This window comes from Anopheles coluzzii, chromosome 3 (assembly GCF_943734685.1).
Source record: "Anopheles coluzzii chromosome 3, AcolN3, whole genome shotgun sequence".
NCBI lineage: Eukaryota > Metazoa > Arthropoda > Insecta > Diptera > Culicidae > Anopheles > Anopheles coluzzii.
In genome coordinates this window covers 55,113,887-55,127,763 of record NC_064671.1, presented here as the reverse complement: position 1 = coordinate 55,127,763, position 13,877 = coordinate 55,113,887, and the positions used below count along the sequence as shown (strand labels likewise).

The 13,877-nt window shown below is 37.6% G+C and overlaps 1 protein-coding gene across 2 annotated transcripts; it reads left to right on the top strand.

Moving 5' to 3' along the window:
* The first annotated feature begins 4,303 nt into the window (after nt 1-4,303).
* LOC120958682 (uncharacterized) lies at nt 4,304-13,802 on the top strand. Of its 2 annotated transcripts, none has more exons than XM_040381641.2 (3): nt 4,304-4,685; nt 4,758-4,829; nt 8,393-13,802. In XM_040381641.2, the coding sequence occupies exon 3, from the start codon at nt 8,395-8,397 to the stop codon at nt 13,501-13,503; it is 5,109 nt and encodes a 1,702-aa protein (XP_040237575.2). In that variant the 5' UTR covers nt 4,304-4,685; nt 4,758-4,829; nt 8,393-8,394; the 3' UTR covers nt 13,504-13,802. The 2 variants fall into 2 exon arrangements, with proteins under 2 accessions (XP_040237575.2, XP_040237576.2); XM_040381642.2 differs by having other exon boundaries at nt 4,634-4,685; nt 4,769-4,829.
* The last annotated feature ends 75 nt before the right edge of the window (nt 13,803-13,877 follow it).

The window sequence follows — 13,877 nt, the reverse complement described above, 5'->3', positions numbered from 1 at the left end:
ACCTGAGGACCTATGGACCTCGCTAGAACCATAGATGCGTGCCCCAGACATGACCTCATAATCATCCTGGGGGACTTCAACGCAAAAGTCGGTAGGGAGCCGTCAAACCACGTGTTAATAAGCCGCCGACGACAGTTGAGTCTGTTAAATGTCAGAACATATCGAGGCTTGATTGGCTTAGTGATACGTTGTAGAATCGCCCGACCCCGTACCAATGGGGGCGGAGAAAACACGCAGCTTCGGCTCAACACGGACTCTCTAAGGGACATTACTGTCCAACAGTAATTTAAAGCCGCTTTAGACGAGTCTCTACAACCAGAAAACAGATATGAAACTACGAGCGAGAGGTGAAACGCTCTAAAAACAAAAATAATAAACTGTGCAAGAAATATACTCCCACCACGTCGTGGCAACACCAAATCCGGCTGGTTCGACGATGAATGCAGACAAGTGACCGAACGTAAGAATACTGCATACCGAGTAATGCAGCAACGGCATAGATCGCGAGCATGCGCAGATGAATTTCCACGGCTCAGACGCGAAGAGAAACGAGTTCACCGCTCCAAGAAGCATGCTTTGGAAGAGTAAAACATGCGGGAACTCGAGCAAACCAGAGAGGCGTACGGACCGACACGAAAGTTTTACCAAGCGATAGCAGGTCACCGAAACAACGTTGTACCTAAGGTAACCTGCTGTCGCAACAAGGATGGAGATCTGGTCAGTAACCAGCCAGAGGTCCTCTCTCGGTGGGCTCAGTACTTTGATGAATTACTCAACGACCAGTTTAATGAACAGCTAGAAGCGCCACTAGCAGATAGTGTCATGCTACTGCCACCTAGCATAGAGGAAACACAAAAGGCTATCTGTCGGCTGAAAAATAACAAGGCACCCGGAACCGACGGAATAGCAGCTGAACTGGTCAAGAATGGAGGTGCACGACTAGAAAACGAGATTCATCAAATTGTTACTGAGGTGTGGGATAGCGAATCGATGCCTTGTGATTGGAATCTCGGCATCATCTACCCCATATACAAGAAAGAAGATAGGTTGGACTGCAACAACTACAGGGGTATTACGGTGTTGAATACCGCCTATAAAATATTCTCCTTGATTCTTCAGAATCGTCTAATACCGCATGTCGAAGAGATAATCGGAAACTATCAAAAAGGATTCCGAAACGGAAAATCAACCACTGATCAGATCTTCACCCTTCGGCAGATCTTGGAGAAGATGGCTGAATACAGAAATGAATACCATCTCTTCATTGACTCCAAAGCCGCATATGATAGCATAGCCAGGGTAAGTCAATCCAGATCCTGGCATACGTTGGTGATATAGACATCATTGGTCTGCGGCTCTCCTATGTAGCAGAAGCCTACCAAGGGATCGAGCAGGCGGCAGATAAACGAGGCAAAGACCAAACTGATGGAGGCAACATCAGCGGACCTAGCAATAAATAATCAGGGCCTACGTAGGCGTGACGTACAGTTAGGTGAACGCACGTTTGAAGTCGTCCCAGAATTCACCTATCTGGGGTCGAAGGTCAGCAATGACAACACCATGGAAGCTGAATTGCGCGCAAGAATGCTGGCTGCCAACCGGTCATTCTACAGCCTGTAAAATCAGTTCACCTCAAAGAACTTGTCGCGACGGACGAAGCTGGGACTATATAGTACCTATATAGTACCGGTACTCACATACGCCTCTGAGACAAGGACACTGTCCAAATCTGACGAAACCCTCTTAGCCGCGTTCGAGAGGAAGATGCTCAGAAGGATACTTGGCACCGGAAAGTGGAAGGACAATGGAGGAGCCGCTATAATGACGAGCTATACGAGATGTACGGCGACCTCACGTCGTGCAGCGTATGAAGCTCGCCAGGCTCCGGTGGGCTGGTCATGTTGTACGAATGGTAACGGACGACCCAGCCATAAAGTCTTTTTAGGCCGTCCACAAGGACAAACTGAGGTGACAAGATGGCGTGGCGTATACATAAAAATACAATATTGTTAACATTTAGGTTAACATTTAGGTCAAATACATTTAGGCATAAATATCTAGATAAGGGAAAAGTTCATTCAATTGCGCAGTAGGATTATACATGCACACAAAGTCAAAAATAGTAAGATGGACCGGGATACGCAATTAGTATATGGATTAAATGAACAAAGATAGCATATCGCACAAAAGAAATTATAAGCGTACCATAAGCCGCCACTGTAGGAATAATTACATATAATTAGGGATCCGCGAAACAAGGGAAGGGAGTTCCACTTCTAATCGCCATTACGAAGTCCTGACGAAAAAAGTAACGAGTAAAAGTTTAAAGTTAAAAAAATAAAGATGCAAGTTTATGTAAAAGTTAACAAGGTGTAAAGAGTTTAAACACGTGTGAAAAAGTTCAAACTCTGATGACATCCTCCTCTACCATCGTGGCCCTAAATCCTTTTTGGCTACTACACCAACCATTGTTGCGGCGCTTAGGTGCAGTCGGGCCTGCCATCTTCTGGCAGACGCGTTCAATGTGCCTCGTACACATCTAACATGAAGCTCCTGCCGAGCCAACTCTCGATTAATTTGCCTGACGGAATCTACTCGTTGCTCAAAGGCCGAAAATACATGGACCGGAGTTTTGCGGCCGCGGAATTCCGCCTGCTGTGAAACCCATGTTCAAACAGTCAATGGCAAGTTTTCCAAATTGTCATATGCATAGATTTTTGAGCAAGCGGAATGGACGAGGGCACACATTGATTAGCAGCGATTTCATTCCCGGTTTGGTCACAGTTTCCCTCATCTTCAAGGACACTGGTATGTTCAAACATCCAATCCATAAATGCTAATCACTATTCAGAACCACAATTGGCCACATACACAAAGCCAGAACGTAGCATCCATGTAGGTAGAGAGCAAGATCCAATAGGGGTAAAGCGAGTTGAAAAGATGGAGGGGAAGAAGAGAACGCTGGTGTGAACAATATTTAAGCCATTATGATTTTTGCACCTAAACCGGCTACCCGGAACTTTTTTACCAGAGAGAGAGACAGAGAATCGTACAGGGATTTCGAGGATTATATCGTTGAAACCCAAGGTGGAATTAAAAATATCAGGTGGTGGAATCCAGAGCATTTTGACAATTCGTCACTTGACGTAAGGTCCCCAGGATTCAAACATTGTTTAAATTTTTTTTAAATGGTTCATTTAATTTTTCTATCACATTTTTTCGATTAAATATTCTTCAAAAATATATTTTGGGCTTTGCAAGTTCATATTTAACATTAAAACATATATTTCAGTGTGTTATTTTATGTTATTCCGTGAATTTATTCTATAATTCATTGTGTTTTCAACATTTTTGAGGATAAAAACTAAGAAATGAATATTTTTTTCAATTTTCACATTAATTCCTCATTATCTACGAGCCGCATGGACAATTTACGTGAGATTATAACTCTTACTCACATGATTTTACATTTCATGCATAAACAAATCATCAAAGCTTTTGTTGATATATCTCATTTTTTCGATAAAATCAATAGAAACACAAATATGCACGTAGTAACAAAGACATCTTTTATATTTGCTAAGCTTTGTGTCTGGAAACCATTGGTTAATGGTTTTAAAATAACGTAAAGTCCCTCAACTATGGCGACCCCCAAGGGCCCTTATCCACCACCTGGTATTTTTAATAGACCTTGGTTAAAACCAGCATATTTTGTTGAAACCCGTTTATTTACCTACTGATGAGAATGATTCAAGCTCCAGTCCATGGGGTACAAAAGTGTCAGCTCTACAGAATCGCTGAACTTGTCAATGGTCTACTTCCGCTTTATCACTTCCGCTATATAACAATATCACGCTGAAAGAGTCCATTATATGCCTTAACAAAACAATGTACGCACTACAGTCATGGACGGTAAGAACTTTTTTAAATGAAAATAATTTAAAATCTCAAAGCAGGAGATACTACACGAAATCCTCGCAATGTTTAGATCAGTGGTTTTCTACCTTTTTGCAGCTTTTCACCCTTCCAGGGTGCAAACAGGATCTCATTCCTCACTCACAAGCTCTTGAGCGGTAGGAGAGCGTATGATCCCATGGAATTTAGGGTAATTTTGATAAAAAATCCTGCCCTAAAAGTAAAATTTTCCCCCTTGTAGGGAATTGCCCACAGGTTGAAAACCTCTGATTTAGAGGGAATGTTAAGCGGAGTGAGATACTAGGTCTCTATCAGTAATTCTCTATTGATATTCTTGATTATAGGTTGAACCGGCTGTACAAGAAAAACGAAAACAGTTACGATACGGTGAGACAAACCCTGACTGTCTATTTGTGAGAGGCTTAAATTTTTTTGCCACCATGACGCCACAGGCGTATGCACACACGGACAGTCTACGCTTATCGATGAACTAAAGTATCGAGCTGTTCCAATGGATGATTATTTTGGCCTGCGATAAGAATTCCTTAAGATAAGTTAAGGTTTGGTTAAATTTGATGCCAGATCCAAATAATTCATAACGTTTGGTGGTTTTTACAGCAAGCATGTTACAATGGTTTATAATTACCTACAATTTTATCAGTTTCTGCACTGAATAGATAAACAGTAATGGACCGAGCGTAACTGTTATCTGCATGTTTTCACCTTAGACGTATTTTGGACGTGTTTCACGACACACCTAGTGCGACAAGGTGAATAAAATTGTTTCGCACAATATTCAGTGTACAGTAAAGATAAAAAAGTAAACTCTTTTTTTGTTCAAGAATTGTTTCAGTTTAATTAATCATCAAATCGATAATTTGAGAATATCTCGATTCCGCCACGGAATTTTTGGGGTAAGTATAATTATGTACAGCACTTTTTTAAACAGTAATCATTATTGATAACTATTTTGCTAGTCAACAAATCGGATTTGTTTATTGAACTTATTATTTAAAGAACAATAAGGAATAAAATGCATGAAGATGCAACTTTTTCTATATGCAATGTACTTCTTGGTGGTTTTCAAAAGAAAACAAAAAAGTATTATAACCTACAACTGCTTTGCGGTATTGGCCTGGTTCAGGAGTGTCTGAAACCGCTCACGGTCTCGCGCCTTCGTCTGCCAGTCCGTTATCCCGGCCTTAATGGCGGACGCCTCCACGCCATCTTGCCACCTCAATTTGGGCCTACCACGCCTCCTCTGTCCTTGTGGACGGCCTAAAAAGTTAATACGGGCTGGGTCGTCCATTTCAATTCGTACAGCATGACCAGCCCACCGGAGCCTGGCGAGCTTGATACGCTGTACGACAGTGAGGTCGCCATACATCTCGTGTAGCTCGTCATTATAATGGCTCCTTCATTGTCCTTCCACATATACGGGGGCCAAGAATCCTTCTGAGCATCTTCATCTCGAACGCGGCTGAGAAGGCGTCAGATTTGGAAAGTGTCCATGTCTCAGAGGCGCATGTGAGTACCGGTATTATACAGGTGCTATATAGTCCCAGCTTTGTCCGTCGCGACAGGTTCATAAGTTTTCCTATTTATGCTGTCTGGTCATATAACATATATGTGTAAAATTTTCGAACAACGAATTAATGCATCGAAGTTCTAAATTATTACTAACTCTTCTTGACTCTTCTACAATTTGTGACCAAATGGATCCGATTATTTCTGTGTTCCTTCAATATGTAGCGATCGACCGACAACGCTCGCTGCTTTGTTTTAATCATTAAATCAGGAAAACAAAAGTTGAACGTTACGTATAGATTTGTTTTCAACAAGATGCTTTATTGAAAAACGAGATTGGAATCAATTTATGTTGACATTTAGATCATATTTTATCTAAAATCATTATAATATAAAACGGTTTGAAAACTAATATTATTACTAAAATAAATGTAGCTACTCTACATTGATCGAAGAAAATGTTGCTTTGCATTTATTTTCTCGAATTATAACCATTAATAGGCATCTATGAATTATTCTATAAAAGGCAAAACAAAAAAAGGCAAATACCGTTTACATTACAACGTTATTTAACATTCTGTTGTTCTTTCTGCAAAATTTCATGATAATACACCCTATCTTTGAATGATTTTAGTCGGGTGCGAACCTGTCGGAATCGATTCCGACCCGTGGGTGCTGTGGGAGCGCTATCATCTATGATAGCCATGTGTTGATAAGCATAACAACTCATTCACTTTGTAAAACTGTCGAAAATTTAAACATTGCATGTTGAAGAGCTTGGGATACATAAAATAAGCCTACTAGTAACATTATATCCACAAGAGTTTTCAAATATGTTGTCATACCTTCAGTTTTGATGTCACATTTTTGAATTGTTTGTTAATTAATTTTATAATGTATTTATGAGAAGTGTCGATCTTATCCGCAGTGTCCGTGAGTCATTTGTAAGTGGCCATGTTTTAAAGTTGTGCGAATTCACAACTTACCAATAGATCACCCCAGCAGTGGAATGCAATTCAACCATAGTGGCACGCATAGTGTCGTGAAGGCATGCAAATAACAGGAATTCAACCATAGTAGCTGGGTATTATATCATAGTGAAATGAAATTCACAGGAAATGGCAGGCGATTGGAAACATTCGGCACAAAATTCAACCGTAACTAGTTTTTGCTCTTCGACGTGTATTTCAGCTCTAAATTCAATACTGACACTGGCTCTAATTCTGATACATTCACAAATCTTAATCTAGCTTCTGTCGCCCATGCAGCAGAAACAGGGCTTCACGACCTTTCCGTGTAAACGGAACAGCTAGAAACAGTTGTAATATCAACACATTTCCTTTCATATGTGATACGTTTCAAACAAATTGAGGACTCCATAGTTTTCGTTTCAAACATCACACTTAGTTTTCACTTTTACAGATATATTACTTTCTGGATGATCTGAAATAGAACAACAAAAAGGGTTACAAGGCATGTGCAACACATGGTTTGTAAACAATCATTTTTCGTTTGATTTTGTAGTCTTTGATTTATCACTGTTTTAAAAACCGATAGCGAATCATATAAGTAAAACATGGTTTTAAGTTTTGTGTCGGATGCACGGGGATTAAAACAATTCAAACAACAACCAAGACTTAAATGCATCGACACACAAATTATTATAAAATCTGTATTCCCTATTCCTAATACTAAAACGGGCCCGCTTATCCTAGCCTAGCTCTACCGAACGAATGTGTATGCTCTCTCTTTCTTCGCTCCCTTCTGCTCCTCTGGTCAGCGACCCGGGAACTCACGCACACATCATACGACAGCCGTCGACTGCTGTCGGCGAGTGGCGCGTCCCGGTGGACAGAACTGCGTAGTCAGGTTGGACCACAATATTAAAGAATATGTTAAACACTAGCGTTTTCTCTTAATTGCTGGTCTGAACAGGGTTTGCATACGTTTTGCAAATTATTTTCCTTTTTTTTGCAGTAATTTTGATACATGATACACTAGGGGGTTATCATCATAATCATCATCATCGTCATCATCATCATCATCGTCAACTCGTGCGACTTCACAACATGTCCGTCATGGGTTCAAGCCCAGAATAGACCGTACCCCCATACGTAGGAATGACTATCCTGCTACGGGTAATAGATAAGTGACTAGAGGCCAAGGCCAGTAGTGGTGTACAGGCAGGCCTTGAACGACAATGATTGTTGTGCCAAAGAAGATTCGTCATCGTCCACTACCGGATGAGAGTGTAGCATGTCTGCTATACAAAATTATATAATAATAGAACCATGTGGAAACTATCACATTTCACAGATCAAATTACACTTAACCAACTTTAACACATCCAGTCAGCCACAGCTACAGTAATAAAAACCCATTTTGAGACATACAACATAAATGCAGCACATGCAAAGATAAAATCAAACAGTGATTTATCGTACGAATTCATAATCGCTGGCCGGATAAAAAATAATTTTAGAACGGCCTATTTTATCGCAGCAGCGTTTGTATTGTTGACATATAGTACAAAACATTTCATGAAACGTTCAAGTATTTTTGCGATCCTACGATCGTTGAAGGCTTTCCGATGAGTACGTAATATGCATAATAAAAATGTTTAGCCACAAAAGCGGCTTATATTGATCATGCTGAAACCCCCCAAATGAACATTTTTTTAAATCGTGACAAAGGGAATTATCTAGATTCACTGTAATCCCGAAACAATCAATTTTTTTAGCCTCAGCAAACATAAAACTTTTTTGTTATAATGGAAACATAATCATTTCAGGGTGCTAAAACAATATCGAAAGAGTTACTACACCACATACGCTTACATGAATAAATAAACAAATTCATCGAACTAATTTGTAACATAACAAAATTATTATGTTTACTTATCTTCGTAAAAGATACCTGCATTGATTGTACGTTTATTCTTTTGTTTTAGTCATGGCACAGAACAAAAATACGATGAAAAGGAAAAATGTTCCAATTACCACCGCATCTTCCAGAGGAGATAGTTCTCAGACCGCCTTGAATGAACATATTCATATAAGCAAATCGGCAATACATGGAAGTTTATATCATCTTCACATAGCAGCAGTAATCCTGTTACGGGCATATGATACACAACAAAAAAATAAAGACTTCAACTTCAACATTACCGTGGAGGATCCTCATGCCGGAAAATTTGACGATGTAGTTCTACGTTACTCCTCTCAACAGGTAAAATATGGGGCAGTTTATCTGCAAATCAAACATAAAGATTTGTCGATTTCTAAACACCCATTACCAAACAAAAAATCGAAAACTACGCCAACAATTACCAGAGCCGCTTTGTTGGATAAGGGAAAAACTTCAAATCCACCGTATTCGATACCCGTCTATTTTTTATCTTTTGTTGAAAGTAATCATAAGATGGAACAACAAAATTATTATTTCTTATGCACCAACGCGCAGATCGACGATGACATCATTCAATACTTTTCTCAAGTAATTCCTAGTGAACATTATATTCTTCAATGTTATCAAGATCTTGATGCCACTTTTTATCAATTCAATCCAGATAACATTTTTGGCCAACTTGAATTAACCATTAAAACAGTCAGTCTTGACAAACTAGGCAAGCTGTTGGCGAAATCAATTTATAACAAACAGAAAATAACTCTTGATAATCCGCTATACAACATGTATGCCGCATTGATAAGTAGAATTGTTGAGCAGTCTAATACAGATCTGGCATCTCCACAGCACAGCATCTATAAATTTAAAAAAGAGTTTTTAGAAGCACCAGAACAATCAACCTTTGCAACGCTACGTACGGCTTTAGTAACAGAATATAAAAAAAATCTTAAAGTAGGAAAAGAGGTTTGGTCCGATGTGGATGAGAAAAAAATCTGGTTGGATCCTAATTTTTCGATAACAGCAGTCAATGATATGTTCGATATGATAAACAAAGATGAGTCGGAATACGCAAAGATTGATGCAAAAATAAAGGAGTTTTATGGAAAATTCATGTTAGTTTGTAAAGCAACAAATGAACTTACGCTTGAAAGTAACGCTAAAAAAATATTAGCAACGTTAACTGATACTGAGCTAAATGCCACTTTTAATAACATGCATCTTTCAATATTGGACGCTATGAAAAAAGCAAACGGCTTACAACTTGACTCGATTTATTTAAGTAACATATTCAAAAATATTAAGTGCAACACTTGTTACATTGAATGGGCTGATTCCACTAAACAATATATAGAGTGCCTAAACATAATATATTCATTTGTTCAGATTAATCCTACGTGGCTGCAAAAATCGTGTTTCTATAGTTATATTGATAAAAAAAGTACTGACAAAAATTATTATTATTTTAGCTCGAAAAATGTACATCTTAGTTCCATCATTGTAATCCAAACTTTACAACTGTTGCAAATCGATTATTTATTTATTGACACTTCCAAATTCCATAATACCGACACGCTGGAACAACATCTCCAATATATTCTTAGATATATCAACGAGGTAAACTATGCTTCACATAGCATTATCATCATCTTAGAACAACACAATTCATCAATAAGTGAAATGTTAAACAAATATCAACATAGATTGATATTACTAGCTAATACTACAGAAGATAAACAAACACCTGAGGAATGTTTGCTCGTCCAAGATCTTACGCAGGAATCGTTAAAAATGCTATTCATGCATAACGATAAGTTAAATCTTTTCGGAACATCAACTTCTCTAACCAGTATTGTCCGCATGACGGATGATCTATCCGTCTTGCTGGATGTATTAAATTTTGCAACATCCACAGGTCGTGAAGAAAGCAACAACATAAATAATCGAAGCTACAATAAGATTAAAAACAACTACATTCATCGTCATTTACAACATTATCCAGCATCTATAATACAGGAGACTCAAGTAAAACATGATTTTAATAAGTCTTTTAATGCCCTAAAAAGTTGGTTTGCTCATAAGACACTTAGTTTTCATGACATTTTACATAAATATCAGAATGAACCTATATTTCATGATATAGCCGCATCCATTACAAATAAAACCCATTACCTTGAAAATGCCCCTGACATGGAGCAGAAGTGCAAATTATCAGTTGTTCTGGATGAAGCCGGATCAGGAAAATCAACCTATTTTACTTGGCTAGCATGGTACTTATCAAAAGAATACCCGTCGATGTTTGTAGTTAAATTAAATGCCATCGAATATTCTTCCGAATTTGATCGATTGTCTAAGGGCAATGTTAATGACCTAAATGATACTGAGGTGATTAGAATATTGTATCAATTCATTTTTCCAGCCATTACTGATTCAAGTCAATACAAGCAATCGGAGGGAGGGATATACAATGATTGTGAAAGCAGTGCATTTTGTTTCAATTTACTGCAATTTTCTAACGGTCAGATCAACCTTGGTGAAAGCAACACTAAGAAGCTTAATTTAGAGCAACTAATACAACTACGACTTTTTTGCAATAAATTCAACACAAAAAAAATAGTATTATTATTGGATGGATACGATGAAATAGTGCCTAACTACTCGGCAATCGTAATCAAGTGCCTGAAATCGTTTGCTTCGTATGATGGAATAAAAAAAATGTTTTTATCTAGCCGTCCTCATGAATTTCAAGATGATCTTAAAACATCATTTGAAGATTTTAAGATGTTTCAATTAAAGCCATTTTCGCGAAACGACCAAATACTTTCGTTGCATAAGTTTCTTTTGGATCAAATGACTGAATATTACCAGTGCGATGAGGACCATAGAATAGTATTGCTTGGGATTGCCTATCTTATTTTGGATAACTGTTTGAAGGATTTAGTTATTGCTCCGTTGTTATTGCAGATGAGCATAGAAACATTTTTACCAGTTATAAGACAACATGTAAATTTTCATTCAAAAACTATATCTGGGAAACTGTTTTCAAGCGAAAAATTTGACACGCTACAGTTGGTGAAGTCTTTTGTAAGTCGTAAATTGGATATACTAACAAATGAAAAATCAGGATTATCAGAGATGTCTTCCAAGACCGTAGTTGCAAGGTGTAATAGAGATATAATTATTCAACTAATTCTACGACAACACTCTACACTAGCTGCATACGTTATCTTTGATAATAGTTTCACAAACGATTCGCTGCGAAAACAGGAAATAAAAGAAATAATTGCTCAGAATGTGGAAAAAACTGGAATTATAAATGGTGTAATATATGGTATGCCAATGTTTGTTCATAGAATTTTTGCTGAATACTTTGCAGCTACTTGGTTGTACGAAAATAAGGACAAACTTCATAAAGAAATCTACTTTAGATCGCAAACATTTTGGATGCGACATTTGAACCAAACACGAAACTTTTTCGATCGAATGATCGTTGCCCAATTTCAGGAAAGTGAACATCAACACGAACGAATCGCACATAAATTTCACTTAGCTGTGCTCAACAAATCTAAAGTACAGGTAGAGACGCTTCTATCGATGGAACCTACTCTTATAAAAGCTAAAGATGCTGCTGGTCGAATTCCTTTGCACTTAGCTTTGCAGTACGATAATGATAAAATTCTGCAGTTACTGTTAAACAAAATGGATACCCATTTAGTGAATGTGAAGGATAATCTTTTTCGGTGGAGTGCACTAGATTATGCATTCGTTACAACCAATAAAAATGCAATCAAATCTCTTTTACGTCACGGTGCCACTGTCAATATCGACAACTTATTCCAACAACTTTTTTCAAATGACGTTGAAAATTTGATAATCAATACTTGCTGTTATATCAACCATATACCTTCTGCTGACGACGCCCGACAATTAGCAATTAATGTTGTTCAATATCTGTACCACAACAAGAACGTCGACATTCGGGTTAAACGCGCGAATTTGAAAGGCTTGTCAATTTTGGAATATTGTATTACGAAAAAGATGTTCGAATTGTTTAAACAGTTTATTCTGCACCACGTAGATGCACAGAACTACTTGTGTAGTATTTCCAACCAATTGATGATAACAGCAATCAATCATAAAGCTTACGATATCGTATGCTTTGTAATTGATAGTCTTGATTACTATCCTCCCGAAATAAAGAATACTTCATATATATTCACGGCAGTTATCACAGCCATCAAGTTGGGTCTAATGAAATCATTCAAGATTTTTCTTGAACAGTTATGTTTTCGCTTGAACATTTCCTATGCCGATGATAACATAGACGATACCTTTACGGCAAATAGCACTGTATCCTTTCACGTAGACACTGCTAGTTTCCCAAAGGGCTGTTGTGTGCGCACCTCTAAAAAAGTTCTTTTACCATTGCCAGAATATGACGAGCAGAATACTTTAAATAAAAATTATCTTTTCGAAACACTCTTGGCTAGAGCAGTGCAAGAAGGAAACGTTCAAATGATAAGACACATTATTGCAAAGCATGAAATGATTGTCACTAACAGAACTATTGTAATGGTAATGCGCTTACTACCAAAGGGAAAACGCGTTGTTCATGACAAATCTTACGTTGCTTTTAAATATCTATTAGACAGGACAGTCGATCTATACACAATCGATAACGAGGGACGAAATCTTTTACACATGACCATTCAAAATGGTTGTTTCTTCATGGTACTCTGTTTAATAGATGCCAAATTTGACCGAACATTAATCAACACTAGCAATCAGTGGAATGTGTTCCATTACATCGCTTCAAGTGAATCAAGTTACAATAATAGGGCGCTTCAATTGTTTAAATATTTTATGCTACTTGGCGATACTGAGCGGTACGACACACAGGATGTTTTTGGAAATAGTGTCTATGAAACAGCTATAATCAATGATAATTTTGATATTGCTCGAGAAATGGTAGAAACAAAACTTACAAATTCTTCTACACCAGAGCGAATTGTGTTTTTGCTTGATACTGTAGAACGGCTTGTGGAACTAGATAAATTAGGCAGCGTTACGGAATATTTTAAATACCTATTTGAATATGGAGATAATGTGTGGAAAGAAGTGTATGATACTATCTATAATCGTATACCTATAGTTTGAATTATGTATGATTTTTAAACTAAATGATGAAGTACATATTGATGGTTTCCAGGCATTTTAATAGGTGCCCTTTTGGCAATGGAAATCAGTAACCAGTAAAATTTGTGTAAAAAAATTGGCATGCTTACATGATAATTTATCAGAGAAATGTTCAAATCCACCAAAGTTTGATTGTAAAATTTAATCAAAACGCCGTGAGAATGGTTAGTAAAAATAAAATATAGCTTTCTTTTACAGCTGTAACAGCCAAATCGTATTGTTATAGTATTTAAGTAAAAAATAAATAAATAAATAAGCAATAAATAAAATAATGATTTATAACTACATTATGAACGTTGCTCTCTCACTCTTTTATGTATTGTAATGTTGTAGGT

Excerpts from the sequence above, each read along its gene's own strand:
- LOC120958682 (XM_040381641.2), top strand. The coding sequence starts at position 8,395 with ATGGCACAGAACAAAAATACGATGAAAAGGAAAAATGTTCCAATTACC.